Source organism: Culex pipiens, chromosome 3 (assembly GCF_016801865.2).
Source record: "Culex pipiens pallens isolate TS chromosome 3, TS_CPP_V2, whole genome shotgun sequence".
In the NCBI taxonomy this organism is placed as follows: domain Eukaryota; kingdom Metazoa; phylum Arthropoda; class Insecta; order Diptera; family Culicidae; genus Culex; species Culex pipiens.
In genome coordinates, this window is record NC_068939.1 from 35,493,572 (window position 1) to 35,511,708 (window position 18,137).

The 18,137-nt window shown below is 38.0% G+C and overlaps 2 protein-coding genes across 2 annotated transcripts; both read right to left on the reverse strand.

Annotated features, from left to right (window-relative positions):
• Window positions 1–778: 778 nt before the first annotated feature.
• LOC120418879 (uncharacterized) lies at window positions 779–1,931 on the reverse strand. The gene has a single exon (XM_039581412.2). The coding sequence runs from the start codon at window positions 1,730–1,732 to the stop codon at window positions 911–913; it is 822 nt and encodes a 273-aa protein (XP_039437346.1). The 5' UTR covers window positions 1,733–1,931; the 3' UTR covers window positions 779–910.
• Window positions 1,932–7,424: 5,493 nt separating this feature from the next.
• On the reverse strand, window positions 7,425–8,905 carry LOC120418880 (uncharacterized). The gene is made up of 3 exons (XM_039581414.2): window positions 8,819–8,905; window positions 8,263–8,714; window positions 7,425–8,190 (listed from the first exon to the last, which is right to left on the reverse strand). The coding sequence occupies exons 1-3, from the start codon at window positions 8,859–8,861 to the stop codon at window positions 7,726–7,728; spliced, it is 960 nt and encodes a 319-aa protein (XP_039437348.1). The 5' UTR covers window positions 8,862–8,905; the 3' UTR covers window positions 7,425–7,725.
• Between the last annotated feature and the right edge of the window lie 9,232 nt (window positions 8,906–18,137).

An 18,137-nucleotide genomic window follows, 5' to 3' on the forward strand; every position in this document is an offset into this window, starting at 1 on the left:
TTTTAAATATCAGAAATTAAATTCCTTTCGGAGTGAAATTTAAGCGAGAATTTTGGATTAAAAACTGTATGAAACTTCCTAGATTTTTATTTTTTTTGGCTTTCGAAATTAAAATTTTTATCATATTAAAATATTAGATTTTGATTTATTTTTGAGCTTATATTTTTGAAGTTAAATTTTAGGTTTTAAAGTATTGTATTTTCAATTTTGAAGATTTTTTTTCATGACCCTTGCCTTGGCCGTCTCTTGAGGTATTTTTATAAATGGATTTATTGCTTTCATTCGTTTGGAGCCTTTAAACATAAAACGAGTTTTTTTTATCAAATACTTTCTGAATTAGTTTTTCTTCATTAAAAAATTAAATTTCTTAAATGTTGGTCGCGATATTTTTTTATATGTCGCGGATTTCGCGCGGTTTCGGATTATAGGTCGGCGCGGATTTGGCGCGGATTTTTTTTCGACTCTCCCGTAACAACCCTGAATTTTACACAAAAGTCCCATCGACGTCCAATTTCTATCTCATCACGGCTTCGGCCTACTAATCACTGGAAAACGGGTCTTGGTAAAAATCAAGAAAAAAATAAAAGGGTAGTATCGTCCCAATGACACGAGATTTTGTGACGGATTCGTGATCAGTGGTCAAAATGCCCCTTTCAGGAAAAAAAAAATTCTAGTAAATCGAAGAGGCATCGGGGTAACTTTTTCCGATTTCGTGTGTGTTGATGGAGAATGAACCTCCCATTTATAACACATTTGTTTTTTGTACCATCATATATTTATCAAAATATCAAATATAACTTACACTTTTTACGCTTGTATCAAAGTACAATCGTACTTGATGCTTAAAATAATATCATAATACTGCATAAAGATAAGGAACTACAAATAACATTCACCAAAACATTACAATTCACTCTTCAATTTCATCATCCTCAACCATTTTGGTTTCGTCCGCGCTCAGCTCCTTATCCGCAGTCTCATCCTTTACCCCTTCACCCCTGGCCATTCCCATCTCACCCTGCCACGCGCTGTCCCACACGTCCATAAAGTTTACCCCGACAACCGGCATTCCCAGCCGTTCCATCAGCAGCCCTGCGTACGAAAACGAAGCCGCAATCTCGACCTTCAACCGGGCGTTCTCCTCCTTCGCCGTTTGGCCCTCCTTGTGCAGCAACTCGTCCAGGGCACGCATCTTGGCTCGGCTATGTCGCGCCGCCAGTGTGTTCTTCTCGCGCCGTTCCCGTTCGGCCGGACTCCTCGACTCGACCTGCTCCTTCGGGTAGGCCCGCGCCATGCGGCTGTTGTAACTCACCGGGATGATCAGCTCGGAACGGCCAGCTTCGGACACCTGGGACATTCGGTCCGGGACGCGGTCAAGACGCCGCTTGTGCGAGCTGCTCGTGGAACTTTTGGACAGGTTGAGTGATGTTGAGTGGAGGTCTTCGGAGTCTGCCCGCGAGTTGGCATCTTCGGAGGAGTCTTCCGTCAAAGACATCACTGGGTAGAGCAATTCGTCCTCTTCGAAGGCTGTGGGGCTGTCCGCCGTGATCTGCTGCTCCAAACATGGTGCCTGCTGATCGGTTTGTTGAGCTTGAGTTTGTGCTGGAACCTCCACCAATCGTCTGATGACCTTGTGCAGGAATTTCCGCTTCTTGGCACGATCCTGGCTGGTTACGACACCTCGGGAGATCATTCTGGGTCTTTGTTGTGGAACGGTAGCAATCGACGGCATCCTCTTTGTGGCTGGATGTGACTTGTACTTGTACTGATCGTGGTTTCGTGCTTTGTGATGAGCAGAAAGGGTTGTTCAACAGATTTTATAGCACAATTAGGTAGGCCACATTGGATGAGCAAGTAGGATGTGTGTCGTTGGCCAGTTGTCGTCAGGTAATTCTTAAATGGTTTAAATTGTACATACGCTGTTTTCGGATACCTATTTGTTGCACTCGTATGTGTTTCTACTTGCAGGTACATTTCTACATAATTGGACAAGTTTGAATAAGATAAACGTTGCTGGTTTAAGGTGCTTTTGCAAAAACTTGAATTTTAAATTCAAAATTTCATAATAAACAAGCCTTACCCGACAAACTTCGTTCTGCCTTTTTTTTTGTTTGTTGACGTTGTTAACGTTTTTGCTTCTTCAGCCTCCTGTGATCTAAGTTTGATTTTACGTAACTTTTCCCATATCATCTGCAGATTTTCCGGAATCGGTTCCAAAGTGGCCAAAGTTATAACTTTTTGGCGTAAGAACCTTCCTTGGACTTATACGAACCCAACGCAACAAAGAGCACGTCGATCCGACGTTCCGTGTTGAATTGATTCGCGTTCGAACAAAACCGTCGAATTTTTTTATATACAGTCGATTCTCTGGCTGTCGATCTTCTCGATATCAATATTGCTCCATCTATCGATGAATTCTTCAGTCCCTTCAAACTGCATACTTCGATTGGCTTTATTCCTCGATATTTTCTCTTGCTTGAAGGATCTCTTCCTCGACGGTCCCTTGGATTCTGTTTGCTTTGAAAATCTCTTCCGGTTGTCAATAATTTCACTTTCTCATGGCTTGCATAGACATTTTTCATGGCGAAACGAAGCTTTGAAGGGTGTTTGACATTAGTTTTTTTTTTGTTTGATGGACGTTGCCATAATTCTCTCCCATAGCTGGGTATCAAGAAAAAAATATTTTCAATCGAGTCTTCATTTTGCATCGTTCTGTAAATTGGTGATTCTCTTCCTCGACGGTCCCTTGGATATTGACAACCAGAGAGTCGACTGTATATATATACAGCAATTCCCCACGAAAACAGCATGGAAAAAAACAGAAGTCCTCGGATCGGGCTCAAAATTTTTCTGGGGGTTCCCTGGCCGAAATAATTAGACCCGTATTTTTTTGTTTGACCATTAGGGTGACCTACGCCGTGTTAGGGTGGTCTGAGAAATGGCCATTTTCGTCGATTTTCGCAAAAACCACTTTTTTCGAAAAATCATAACTCCTCGCCATTTTAACCGATTTCAATTGTCTTATACGCAAATGAAAGGTGATAAGTTAGCCCAACTTCAAAGAAAAATAGTAAGAAGTTTCAAAAGTCTAGCCTAACATATGAAAAGAGCGTATGAAACTTTGAAATGCCGTTTTGACGGTGTCTGGACCAAAGAGCCTATGTCTGGAAATATTTTTATCAGATTCCCCGGTCATTTTTACATAACATACTTAAAAAATGGGAGGAGTTCATTAACAGGATTCCGAGATATGATTATTTGAAAATAAGATCGGTGTTTTTTGACAGGCCGCGGCCAAAAACCAGAGAATGACGAAATTGACAAAAAATCAACATTTTTCACTAAAACTGCGATAACTTAAAAATTTCAGCGATGACCTATACATGTCTGGGTACCAAAAGTTGCGTCTCTTTAACGAAAATTTTGGTACCCAAACATCTACAGGTCATTGCTGAAATTATCGCAGTTTTAGTGAAAAAAGGCAATTTCGTCATTCTCCGGTTTTTGCGCGCGGCGCGTCAAAAAACACGGATTTTATTTTCAAAAAATCATATCTCGGAATCCTGTTAATGAACTCCTCCAATTTTGTAGTATGTTATGTAAAAATGTCCGGGGAATCCGATAAAAATATTTCCAGACATAGGCTCTTTGGTCCAGACACCGTCAGAACGGCATTTTAAAGTTTCATAAGCCCTTTTCATATGTTAGACTAGATTTTTGAAACTTCTTACTATTTTTCTTTGAAGTTGGGCTAACTTATCACCTTTCATTTGCGTATAAGACAATTGAAATCGGTTAAAATGGCGAGGAGTTATGATTTTTCGAAAAAAAGTGGTTATTGCGAAAATCGACGAAAATGGCCATTTTTCAGACCACCCTAACACGGCGTAGGTCACCCTAATGGCCAAACAAAAAAATACGGGTCTAATTATTTCGGCTAGGGAACCTCCACAAAAAATTTGAGCCCGATTCGAGCACTTTTGTTTTTTTTCCATGCTGTTTTCGTGGGGAATTGCTGTATAGATATAGATAGACTAGATAGAAGATGTGTTCCAAAAATATGCTTTGAACTGAATCTATTTCTTTTTTGAAAATGTTAGAAAAAGCTTTGCTGCACTCAAAGAACTATTTAATAAAAAAAAAACATACCAGCCGATGATAGTTGCATGCGTAAGCTCCCAATTCATGCATATTCGAAGTTTTGTTACAAATTGCTTTGCGTGATACAAAAAATGGAGTCAAGTCTCCCCGTTCTTCCGACTTCTCTGTAGGGGAGAGTGGGGAGACTTGGTCCTCTTTTTTTTGTATCGCACATAACTCAATTTCTGACAAAGCATGAACATTCAACTATGTTTGGCTGATAAAGGTATTTAATCAGAATGATAAACTCTTCTAGTCTTGTGTCAAGCGGCATTCTCAAAATGTTAGGGTAACTAGATCCCCTTCTCAAAATTTTGAAGAAATCTTGAGCAAAATGTTTCTTATTCATCCAAACTTGATTTTCTATCAGAGCAGTTCTCTACGGAATCGGTCTTTTTTCTTTAATTTTAGTTTTTGTATTTTTTTATCCGGCCGAAACTTTTTTGGTGCCTTCGGTATGCCCAAAGAAGCCATTTTGCATCATTAGTTCGTTCATATAATTTTCCATACAAATTGGCAGCGGTCCATACAAAAATGATATGTGAATATTCAAAAATCTGTATCTTTTGAAGGAATTTTTGATCGATTTGATATCTTCGACAAAGTTGTAAGTATGGATATGAACTATACTGGAAAAAATGATACACGGTAAAAAAAAATTATGATTTTTAAATTAATTTTTTGTCACTAAAACTTGATTTGCAAAAAAAAACTATTTTTATTTTTTTTTATTTTTTGATATGTTTTAGAGGACATCAAATGCCAACTTTTCAGAAATTTCCAGAAGGGCAAAAAATCTTTGACCGAGTTATGAATTTTTGAATCAATACAGATTTTTTCAAAAGATCCAAATATTGGTCGCAAAAATTTTTCAACTTCATTTTTCAATGTAAAATCAAATTTGCAATCAAAAAGAACTTTAGTGAAATTTTCATAAGAGGCACCGTTTTCAAGTTAAGGCCATTTTAAGGTAATCAAGACTTACATTTCAAACGGGCCATACATTCAATATTACGCTCTTTTGAAATGTTAGTCTTGATTTTAAATTTTTGAAAATATTTTTTTCGAAAAGATCTGAAAATTTTACGAATGTTTCATGTTTTAACATTGTAAATCGGACCATTAGTTGCTGAGATATCGACATTAGAAAATGGTGTGTTGTTTGGGTGGGACTTAGAAAACATAAATTTTCCTGTTTTTTAACCTTTGCATGGCAATATCTCAGCAACTAAGGGTCGTATCAACAAAGTTCAATAAAGCAAAATATAGAGAATTTTCTCAGCTTTTCAAAAATATTTTTTTTTAAGGTGGGCATACATAATTTTTATTTTATTTAAATGCAGTGAAAAAATCACAAAGCTCACTCAAATTTCTCAAGTCGGTTTGTAATTTAAAAAAAAACAGGTTTCGAATGATTCAGATTCTTACACAACTCAAATTTTAATATAAGCCGATCCAAAAAAAATATTTTTGAAGAAAAATATAGCCGATTCAAAGAAAATTGTCCGCACTCTACTAAAAATTAAGGGTTGGCTTGAGACATTTTTCTCTGTTATGGCAGTAATGCAAGCAGTAATGTGTTTGTTACAACACACATGTTCGAAATTATTTTGGAATACATTTTCTTTGAATAATTAAAGTAGAAAGTTAAATCCTAGTCCAAAAGCTTTTTGTTTGTTTTCACTTAGATTTTTTTTTATTTCATATTTATGTAGTACTGAACTGCCCCTGATCTCATAAATGTCCCATATGCATTTTCATCGTTTTTGAGTTATTGATGCAGTTTTGTTCAAAATCGTGTGATCTTTCAGAAAAGCCTCTAACATTTAGTGCTTTGTTCTAGAAATCAGGAGGAAATCCAGTTTTTTCGTGAAAACTTTCCACGTAGCCTTATGTGTGGGACAAAATTCAAATGTCCTTATTTTTTGCAAAATCAAAAAGCAAAAATTTACTGCCGCAGGAAGTTATCAATGAAAAAATATACAACAGTTAATAGATTAAAAACACGTTTGTTTTATTTAGTTTGTTTCAAAAGAGATTTTTTAACTTTCCAAAACAAAATAAAAATCATAATGCTGCTTTCAAAGAATTGAAGTATTTTTATATTGATCATTCCAATCTTGAGGGCCAGCTGTTGGACAAAGTGTGTTTAATATAAATAAAAAAACTAACTTAATCCACCTAAGTGGTTGATGCCTTCCCCACTTTTTACCAACAATGGGTAATATTAGTGGTTTGGACACATATTTCAGCTATTTTTTTAGATCCAGAAAAATAAGCACACAGGTATAACTTAAATGGTCATAACTCGAGGCAGGGTTGCCAGATAATCAATGTTGTGGACTCGTTGGAAAAAGTTTTCGATTACTTAACTAACGATGGGTCGGATGAAGGATCCGGACATCGTTTGCATACATTTAATTGAGATCCGGCTTCAAAAAAGTACATAAATATCACTCAAGTGGACATAACTCGAGACAGGGTTGCCAGATCTTCAATGTTGTGGATTCGTTGGAAAGGTCTTTCAATTACCTAACCAACGATGGGTCGGATGGTGGATCCGGACATCGTTTACATACATTTAATTGAGATCCGGCTTCAAAAAAGTACATAAATATCTTTTAAGTGGTCATAACTCAAGACAGGGTTGCCAGATCTTCAATGTTGTGGTTCCATTGGAAAGGTCTTTTAATTACCTAACTTACGATGGGTCGGTTGATGGATCCGGACATCGTTTACATACATTTAATTGAGATCCGGCTTCAAAAATGTACATAAATATAACTTAAGTGGTCATAACTCGAGACAGGGTTGCCAGATCTTCAATGTTGTGGACTCATCGGAAAGGTCTCTCGATTACCTAACCAACGATGGGTCGGATGATGGACCCGGACATCGTTTACATGCATATAAATGAGATCCGGATATATGTGAAAACACATTTTTATACATAACTTTTGAACTAGTTATCGAAACTTCAAACAATTCAATAGCGATGTATGGGACCCTATACCAAGTCGATTGCAACTGGTTTGGTCAAAATCGGTTCAGCCAGTGCTGAGAAAACTCAGTGAGAATTTTGGTCACATACATACATACACACACATACACACACACATACACACACACAGACATTTGTTCAGTTTTCGATTCTGAGTCGATATGTATACATGAAGGTGGGTCTACGACGTTTTTATACAAAGTTCATTTTTAGAGCAGGATTATAGCCTTACCTCAGTGAGGAAGGCAAAACATTTAGTTAGAGTTTATATTTTCGAATGGTATATTTTTCAAACCCTTTTTTCACAATTGTCATTTTTAGGTATCACATATGTTAGGCAGATTCGTCATATTATTATCCTTTCTCATAGTTTTGGCTTTTTGATTTACACTAAGGGTGTATGTGTTATCACTAAGCTTGCATAGTTTTATTTGTATGTATAGAGTTTTAATATAAATATTTGATTTATATTAGAATTTTATAGCACAATTCTTGGTTTGTCAAAATATGTTAAACAAGTGTTAATGCAAAAATAAAGTAAAAATTTAAATCACGTCCTAATCGCTAAATAGTACCGTAATCAATTACCCCCTTCTATTCCCTACAGTATCCGCACTGGTTCCCGGCTGCTGTCCCTCCTCTTCCTCTTCTTCTTCTTCACCCTCATCATCTTCAGAATAATCCTGATAATCGGAGCACGACCCATCGGAAATCGTTCTCGGCACGACGTGCAACGAGCGCAACGGTTCCGCAATGTACTCGTCCTTGACCAGCTGAAACTCGGCCCAAAAGTCGGCCTCCTCCAGCTGCAGCACGTCCCGCAGTGCGTTCCCGTACATAAAGCAGGCCCCGATCCGCTCCTTCATGTACTCGTTGATCGTACGCTCGTCGGTCGCCTCCTGCGTCAGCATCTCCTCCATGATCCGCATCTTGGCCCGGCTCTGCCTCGCGGCCACGGTGTTCCGCTGGCGAACGGCTTGCTGCTCCGGCGTACGGTTCTCCGCTCCCGGGAACTTGCGGGCCATGTTGGCGTTGTACCGGACCGGGACCTGAAATGGAACTTTCGGATCAACCGTCACCTGGGACATGTGCCGGGGACGACGAACGGCCTTGATGGCTACCTGGTAATCTCCACTGGTGGGTTCCTCGGGGGCCTTCCTCTTCGCAGCATCCCGTGGCGTCGTTGGTGGTTCAGCCTCGTCAATGACCAACCGATCGTCAGCGTCATCCTCCTGGACCACCGTTGAAGTTGACTCCTCGACCTTCGAAGCTTCTTCTTCATCTGCCTCTTGCTGTGTCATTTCATCATACCGTTGGGATGCGACCATGACCAGGGCCCACCACAAGCTGTCGCGATCGCACCCTGGGGGAGGCTCGGCCGCGGAATCGATCCCACTTGACTGTTGCTCGTAATCTACGATGCCCATGGCTATGCTGGTGTTTGCCGTTGTTGTTTCTGATTTGGGTGAGCTGGTTGAAGTGATGGCAGTACGTCGTTTGGGCTGCAATTTAACGGAAGATGGCGATTGCGGTAGGTAGGACTCGAAGATCATGATCGTGCGGAGAGGTAGTTCTGGAATGGTTTTCGTTTTAGAGTAGTGGCTATGATGGTAGAAGTTTTTGAAGAATAATTAAATATTTGTTTGAAACTGTTGCCTGAATTGCAAAGAAACGCACTTGATGTCAATTTACTACTACAAACAACGTTATAAGTACCCATTGTTTCGTCTTCTTTTTGTTAGAAAAGTGCCATAAACCCTGCCTGCACCAACAAAATTATCTACAAAGCTCGGGTGAGTTTTCAAAAAGCCGTAAGAGCCACCTTAACCTCCGACACTAATTTTTATTTTTCTCCAAATTGAAGTAAAATTTCATTTATCTTTAATTTTGAGCACTTGGAAGACGTCTAAATGAACCATCTCAAACATTTTTGAAATTGTTTTTTCGTAAGTAGGCCGAGTACCGTTGCAAAAAAGGCTTTGTTTACCAATGGCTCTTACGTCTTTTTGAAAACTAATCCGAGAAAGGGAGCGTTCTTTTATTACGTAACGCAGTAGGGGGGGAGGGGGGGTCGGAGGCCGTGTTACGCTCCATACAAATTTTTTAAAATTTGTATGGAAATTTTGTTACGAGGGGGGGGGGGGTCTAAAAGTCCGATTTTTCGCGTTACGTAATAAAAGAACGCTCCCAAAGAGCACGTGTCCAAATCACCATTAGAAGAGATCAGAGAGTAGGGTATTTTTTCCATTAGTGGACCCCCTAGTAGAGCCGAAAAACATTTTTCACAAATTTTCAATATTTCAAGCACTTTTCCATAACCCTTTGTACAAAACAATGAAATCTGAAGTTTTTTGAACAATGTTGACTATTTGTTTCATCAGTTATTTGTTTTTGAGCAGAAAAATAGCCATCTAAAAAAAAGTTTTTTTTTGCCTGTTATGGACCCCCTTTTCCTATAGTGGACCCGGGTCCACAATCGTCCACACTATAGGCACACTATTATTTTTATACCAAATTTAACCGATATTTGATGATTAAGTTTAGGTCTAATGCACGCAGAAAAATAAGGCATATTTGACCATATTAACAAAACGTTTTGTTGATTTGAAAATTAGGATTTTTGTTGAATCAACGCTACTTTTTCAAAACAACAAAAGATTTTTGTGGAATCGAAAAAATCAAGCAAAATCGGCGTTGATTATATTCAACAAAAATTTTGTTGAATCAAACCTCGTACAGGCTGATTCTACAAAATATTTTTCTGCGTGTGATAGATATAATTAATAAATGATGGATTTAGCTCACATTTCATCATCAACAAATATGTTTTGTTAACAAATTTGGCTTTAACCTTCTTTTAGTGGAAAATTGTCCAAAGATTCTGAAAATGCATGCCATTTTCTGATTTGAAATCATGTTCATTAACCCTCTACTGCCCAAATTTTTTTTTCGATTTTTTTTATTTTTCCCGTGTTCAGGAGGTTATTTTGAGCAACTTTTGTTCTACGAAAAACTTTACTTCTCTTGTTTTAAGTTTTTGTTGTCTCATTTCTAGTATTTTAATCTGCTTTTATCTTGCTTAGTTTATGTTTGTTTTGGTAGCATTTGCCCTACTCTACACCCTCCTTTAATTACATTTTGCCTATCTTATTTTTTCATGTTTTTACAGTAACTTTTTCTATTTTTTGCGTGTTTTTCACATTTTCTGCTATAAAATGGCACCATTATCATTTAAACTGTAAATAAATGTGTAAAGTCATAGACTGGGGCACCAGAAAAATTATTGCATACTTCTTTTTACTTGAAATTTAAGAAATGTTAGTAAAAAACACAGCTAAAGTTGACCTCTAAAAAAATTACACTTGAGCAACTCTCTACGAAATCGGCCGATTTCGACCATTTTTATTTTTTGTATTTTTTGACTAAAACTTGTGGGGGCCTTCCCTATGACCAAATAAGCTATTTTGCGTCATTGGTTCACCCATACAAGTCTCCATACAATTTTGGCTGCTGTCCATACAAAAATGGTATGTAAATATTCAAACAGCTGTAACTTTTGAGTGAATTTTCTGATCAAGACACCAAGTCTTCGGCAAAGTTGTAGGTACGAATTGCTGCAGCAACATATTTTATTGTGAAAAAAATACATAAAAGTTCTTAAAAACTCATAAACAATTGTTTATTAAATTGTCCATACACGATATAATAAAATCATGAAAATTTACTATTTATCATCTAAGTAATATTTTTTTTTCGTAAAAACGGTCAAATTTTTAGTAAAATATTTTTTTTAAATCTAAAAATGAAAGAAACGTTTCAAATACATCCTAATCTGATGTATCAAAGTGATAATAGTTCAATTGTTAGTAAATTAGCATGTTTTTTCATGCATTGTTTTTCTTGCCCCAACGGGTTGTTCGTCTTGCCACACTAGTTAAGTAGACCGTACGAAAAATCAAAAATTTTAAAATCATTTTTTTTACATAAAACACAGAATTTTTTTAAAAACTTGTTCTATCAAAGTCTCAGTCAAGACCTGGAATAAGACGATTCTAAAAAATCCGACAGATTTTTTAACGTTTTTAATGGGTTATAACGAGCATTTCCTTAGCTTGTTACACTTGCCCCACTTTCCCCTATTGTTGAGGACTTTTGAGAAAAAAAAAGGTACACGAAAAAAAAATTAGCAGATTTTTTATCAACTTTTTTTTCACTAAAACTCAATTTCCCAAAATACGTATTTTTTGATTTTCGAGATTTTTTGATATGTTTTAGGGGACAAAAATCCGCAACTTTTGAGCCATAGAGAAACATGGTCAAAAAATCTGACGCCGAGTTATAATTTTTTGAAAAAAATGTTTCATGCAAAAACAAGTTTGACATTATTTTTTAATGCAAAATTGAATTTGCAATCGAAAAGTACTGTACAGATTTTTTGATAAAGGGCTCCGTTTTCAAGATATAGCCACCGAAAGTTTGATTTTAACGAAATATTTGCAGTTTTTCAATTTTAAAAATTACTGACCATGACCGTTGAACGTTTCTAATTTTTTTTAAAGTTCAGAAAATTTGCTATAAAATTGTCTGAGAGACATTGAAGATTGGACCTCGGGTTGCTGAGATAGAGCCGCTTTAAGAAAAAGAAACACGAAAATTGAAGTTTTCTTAATCTCACCAAAACAACCCACCATTTTCTAATGACCATATCTCAGCTAATAATGGTCCGATTTTCAATTTTAATGCATGAAAAATTCGTGAAATTTTCCGATCTTATCGAAAAAAATATTTTGAAAATGTTTAAATCAAGACTATCATTTGAAAAGGGCCAAACATTGAATATTACGCCCATTTAAAATGCTAGTTTTGATTTAAAAAAAAAATCAAAATATTTTTATTTTATTTTTTGATGATACCCTCCTGCCACGTGGTGGCTGATTGCCGTGTGGCGTCCTCTGCTCGAGGCATCCTTCTAAGTCAGGGGTGCTCAAAGTTTTTGGAGGCCGGGCCAAATTTGAAACTCAAATGAGCTTGCGGGCCAAATTTACAAAAAAAAATCATTTAAAAAAATTAACATTATTTTAATTTAAAAGATTACATTTCTGATATTAAAAAAAGCAATTCAAAATAATAGAAACCACAAAATAACGGTTTTCTATCGGTATTGTTGATTTTATTGTTTCAGGTATTTGAATAAAAGAGGTTTTTATCTGAATGTACTTGTGTTTAAAAAAAAGTTCATCTAAAGGCGTAATTTTATCTATAAGTTAAGTGTGGCTAATGAAAATTCGTTAGGAGCCAGAATTTCAACATTTATTTCATCGAAAATTCACTAAAATTCAAATTATTTTTAATAAACCCAAACATGCTTAAAAGATTCCAAATGCAAAGGAATGCATATTTAATTTATTTCAGCTGATTGCACATAAATTTCATTATTTTTTTTTGAAGTTTCGAAGTTTTTAGAAAATATATTTTTGCTCCTGGTTTTTCGAGCCAATTTTTTAATAATGGGGGAGGGGTGGGTTAATCGACGAAAGTTTTGTAAAATATTTGCAACAAACTTAATCCTCCGATTTTCACATTTTGTCTGCCTGAATCAGTTGGTAGTCAATTAGATTCGTCATCTAACTGTAATGAGTTCGAATCCCAAAGGAAGTGCAATGTAAGTTCATAAAAGGGTCATTATGACTTGCAAATTAATAAAGAAAACTTATATTTTTGTAACTATGTATTACAGAATTCTACCTAAGCCAAACTTGAACGTTTATTATTTTTTTCAAAAATGTTTGATGAAAGTTTTGACGATATTTACTAGTTTCACTCACTGAAACATGTGAAATTGTTTTAATTATAATTTTTTTGAACATATTATTTGTTTTCTAAAGTGGGTATCAAAATATTGATAAATCATTTTTTTTATCTACAAAAAATAAAAAGATGAGCATATGTAAGTTTAAAATAAACCTTATTTTTCAAAAAGGATAAAATCACATTACAAGTAGTCAACGGGCCATTTTATATGTACATTCAAAATGGGTCCGCGGGCCACAAAATATCAACTCGCGGGCCACGTTTGGCCCGCGGGCCATACTTTGGTCACCCTTGTTCTAAGTGTGCTTTGATTTTTCCTTATACATTTAGCTGGGACCATGAGAATTTCTCCGACGCCGGAATGAATCCGGTTCAAGGCAAGACCAGAGGCCTCGGATCGCCATGCACCCTTCGGAGGAATTGTTCTCCAGACCATCTCCCAGGACCCCATGGTATGCAAAAATCGTTATTTGTTAAGGGCTGACTTGTACAGAGCAATTTACCTAAATGTTCCAGTTTTACGGGTTAATTCCCATTTAAACTTGTTCCTGCTCAAGGCAAGCCAGTTTTCAACCAAATGGGCTGAAATTTTGGCCTGAGCCTCCATTTTCAGCACTCTGTCGGGCAATCTCATATAATTTTTTATTTGAGCAACTTTATTTTTTTGTTTTGACCCGGGCTAATCAGTACATTTTCAATGCCCTTTTAAAGGGTGACGACGGGTGAACTTTAAAAAAGGATACTTTTTACTTTGAGTGTACCAAAGCTGTAAAACTCGATCCTGAAAAGTTATTAGCGGTTAAAAATTGCATTTTGGTATGAAAACCATTTTTCTCGCCAATTTCGGGCTGGGGTATCAATGGGTTAACCTCAACCAATTTGAATCGGCATAGATGCTTAAAATAACCCAAAAAACCGTTTTCCGCAGGGGTCATTCTCTTTGGGTACCCTACTACCTACCTTTCGGAACAATATAAAATTCATCCCACGATTTCAGAAATGTAGATTACACTTTTATTTAATCAATATACAGAACATTTTATAATAATTGAGATCAGGTCAGTCTACCAGTACAACTTAAACACTCCCATTACTGTACCTTTCGCGCGAAAGGTATTCCGAACTCACCCCGTTTTCTGATCATCACCTTCCCCACTCTGATTGCCCTTTTCGGGCGTTCGCTCGTTCTGAGCTTGCGAAACAAATATCCTCCCCCCGTTGGTGTCCTCCTCCGGTGTCGCGGCCATCGATTCCACCCTTCCCAGCAGCCTCCGAACCAAATTCAGCACGTGCGGCCTTCCGGGCAGCTCCCGGGCCTGCGACCGTCTCGATCTCCTTCTGCTGCTTCGAGATGATCCGCCGCTTGACTGTCTACCTCCACGATGCGGCACCATGACCACAGCCACCACCCGCACCCGTGCCACCGGTTGCTGTTCCGAACCTGCCTGGCGTTCCAACTGGCGCCGCACCTGTTCCGACTGGCGGCGGCGATGACTGAACCGCAGGGATCGCTTACTGCTGGCCTCGGACCTTTGCTGACGGTCCGAATGGAGTACGATCGACGCTCGACCCGATCGTTGCAGCACGGAACTTAGCGCGACGGTCGGAACTGGGGCTACTGAGGGTCGCTGGGATGAAGCGTTTGAGGTGGCCGACCTCTGACGATCCCGACTGGGCAGGATTGCAGGCGGAGGTGGTCGCGAAGACGCACTGGAAGTTGCCATCCTGGCTTTGATACGCTGCAACCGCATCAGCATCGTGATCCGACGAAGAAAGCGTTCCGTTTTGTGGCTGTCCATTTTTGTGCTGCTGGGTTCACGTCCCATCCTTGGAGAGTGTGACTTTTATTGTAGAATCTACTAGCACTTGAAATGGCGCGATGGACGCCGAATACTTGCTGTTCTTTAAAGTGCTCTAAACAAAACATACAATGGGAACGATTGAGCTACGACTCAGCCTTGTTGGAGGTAGAGACTCTCTTTATAGCACTTAGCTTTATAGTAGTCGGAAGAATAATAGATTTTTATACCAAGAGACGCACGACTACCAACATAACAAATTGGACTTAACCACCATGAAAACCCTCCACAATATAAACACAATCGAATCTGTGAAACGTTGAACATGTCCTCAGAACAAAACGAATCCACCGAAATGGAGGTCGACCAGACCAGCGTCAATCAACCCGGAGTATCGTCGACCGACCAAGAGGATGCCGCCACAAAGTTGGAGCAGGTTCGTCGGATGCAGGCGGCCCGCCGAGCGGTGGACGCCTACGTGAACGATCTCCTGCATGAGATGATGAGCCGCGCCGGGATTGAGATTCCGCGCGACGAGCTGGAGCAGGGCTTTGAGGAGTTTTGCCGGCTGAATACGAGGGGACTGCGCGTTCCGGACCACCTGAGGGAGTGGTGGAACACCGAGCGGACGCAGCTACATCGGAGTGGTCCGAGTGAAGAGTGATGGGAATGTTTGAATAAAAAGATTTGAAACCATTGCAATAGCATCACTCTGTGTTTTCCTGACGAATCGACTAGAAAATCGCTTTTCGTAATAAAGATTTTTGAACATTTTTTATGACCTTCGCTGAAATGGAACCTTATAGCGGTATACGCACTTCGGAAGGAACCGGTCAAGAAAACAATCAAATGGGCAGCAGCGGTAGCGAAAGCAAGCCAGAGAGGGTGAAGAAAAGCCCCAAGAAATCGCTCCCTCTCTTTTGTTCTGCTGTTCGTAAAGCTGTTTCTTGACTCCTTTCCTTCCGATCAGCGTACTAGCCTTAACTGTTCAAAAGGGCACAAAATTTTTGTAAACATTAGTGTACACTCAAAATCAGAAGTATCCCTCAAAAGGGTACTTTCAATCCTCAAAAAGGAAACTTTCTATCCTTTTCATAAGTTCACCCGGCGTCACCCTTTTAAAAGGGTATGTCAAAATCAGTACATTTTCGATACCCTTTTAAAGGGTGACGACGGGTGAACTTGAAAAAAGGATACTTTTTACTTTGAGATTATCCCTTTCACGCAAATGACAGTTGCATAAGGTGTGAAAGGGATACACTCAACCCCCGGTGGTTGGTCACTTTTTCGTTTGACACTTTTTTTAGTTTGTACCCCGTTGGTTGGTCAAAGTCAAACTAAAAAGTGACCCCGTTCGTTTGACAACAGTTGGTGTCAAACCATCGGGGTTTGAGTGTACACCGACGACGATACACTCTTGTTAACATAAGTTTTGAGCCCTAATGAAATGGAAAGCACGAAATTTGTATGGGAAGTTATATGGATGATGAAAAATGGGTTTCTTTTTACCAATTTCGTAAAATCATGGTTCATACAAAAACTAAAAATTTGGTATGAAGAAAATACACGGTCTGTAAGGGAGGATCAAAAGTTGATTTCTTTTTTAACACAAAATAAAAACAATTTGGGCTAAACTACGTTTATTTAATTAATTTTGATAATTTTCAGACGATAAAAAACGAGATAAAAAATGCCATCTTTTGTACGGAGTAATGAAAATTTGAGTGCCCACAAGAGTTTAATATGGTTGTATATATAAAAATAAAAGTTATCCAAATTTAGTGAGCAAAGCAATTTTTAAGTTCCTTTTGGGGTCCTATATAACTCTCCATTAGGCCGTCCGAAAAAAATGAAAAGTAGTCAAAACTTGGTGCTTATCCCTAGGATGATAGATTAGTAAGCCTGTCTTTGGGCACGGTAGAGCGTTTAAGAAAGAAAAATTTGTATTTGTTTTGTGAAAAAATTTCAAAAATCGCTCAGCAAAATGTATCACATTTTTTTGCAACCGAAACTAACGTATTTAGCTTGAAGGAAATTTCACAAAGAAAATTTTGCCATTTAATTAACGTTCACGCAAACCCGAGTTATCCGCATTTTAGTGTATAAAAAGTGACGAATTTTAAAAATTCTTTGTAGGGGAAATATACCCATTTTAATCACTCTAAGCCGTTCGACCAATTCTCATTAGAGCGAGTTGTGGCGCTATAACCACGGCAAATAGTGTCCAGGGCATTCGTGGAAATACAATGTCCCATCCCAGAGGGTCCCGGAGTACCAAACCTTCTTAGCATGGTGCTCCCAACGAATACAACCAAAATCTTGGAGCGTATGGTGGTGTGTCCCCACGCTTCTTCCTCCCCTGTCGATTCAGAATTGTGTTGTAGTTCAAACACTCAGTGCTCAAACTCAACTCAATTACGAGTCATCTCTGCGATACGGCTTTACGCAGTAGGCCGGCCGCTTTAACGCTTGTGATGTTTCAATGCATTCCGATGCAATGGCGCACTACAAATGTTAATAAATGACAAGAAGAGTTCTAGGCGTCATCTAACCTATAAGGCACTCTCCAGGATCCCTTCGAAAGATTGGCTGCGCTAGGGTCTGATTAGATTAGACTAAGCCGTTCGACCAATTCTCATCACTTTTGCCGTTTTCCGCTATTAAATCAACATTTCCAGATGTATCAACAATGGAGAGTTGCTTGCTCACATTTATTTGAGCTATAGTTAGTACTTTGGATAAGTCAAAAACACTTTATGAAAGCTGTAATTCATGATCAAAGTGCTGATAGGCCGATAATAGAAATAGGCTTAGAAAGGGTATAGTTCCCCTATATAACCGTAATTCGCATAACAAATTGGCTACTGTGATTATAAACGGAAAGGCATATTTTTGGAAATTTTTATTTTGCTCGCTCAAAAACGATATTTTTATAAATTTCATGAAAAAAAAAGATATTTCCTCGCAATGTTATGTGAAAGACATGTTTATGAGCACTGCTCTCTCGACTTCTTGATATGAATAAATAAAGCTCGAATAAGTTTTATAAATGATTTTCTTTCATTCAAATCTGAAGTTTTTTTTTTAAAGGTCCAATAAACCATATTTTCAGTTTTTGCTTTTTGGGTGTTTTTTAATACAGACTAGGGCTAGTGAATTTTCAAGATTTCGCGGACAGCGTAAAATTCGTGAAATTCCTGAATTTCCGCGAAATTTCGTGTAATTTTAGGACTTTTTGAAATCATCGCCAAAAAAAAAACTAATATTTGTCCAAAAAAAATTAGCGAAAAATATGTTTGCTTAAATCATATATTTTCATTGAAAAAGTTGCATTGTATTTCGATTATTTATGCAATTGAAATAAAATTTGGCAGTTCTAAGCTTTT

Coding starts and splice junctions, on each gene's coding strand:
- LOC120418879 (XM_039581412.2), bottom strand. CDS start 1,732: ATGCCGTCGATTGCTACCGTTCCACAACAAAGACCCAGAATGATCTCC.
- LOC120418880 (XM_039581414.2), bottom strand. CDS start 8,861: ATGGGTACTTATAACGTTGTTTGTAGTAGTAAATTGACATCAA. Junction 8,715..8,818: donor TAGTAGTAAATTGACATCAA/GTGCGTTTCTTT, acceptor AAACCATTCCAG/AACTACCTCTCCGCACGATC. Junction 8,191..8,262: donor CCACCAGTGGAGATTACCAG/GTAGCCATCAAG, acceptor GTTCCATTTCAG/GTCCCGGTCCGGTACAACGC.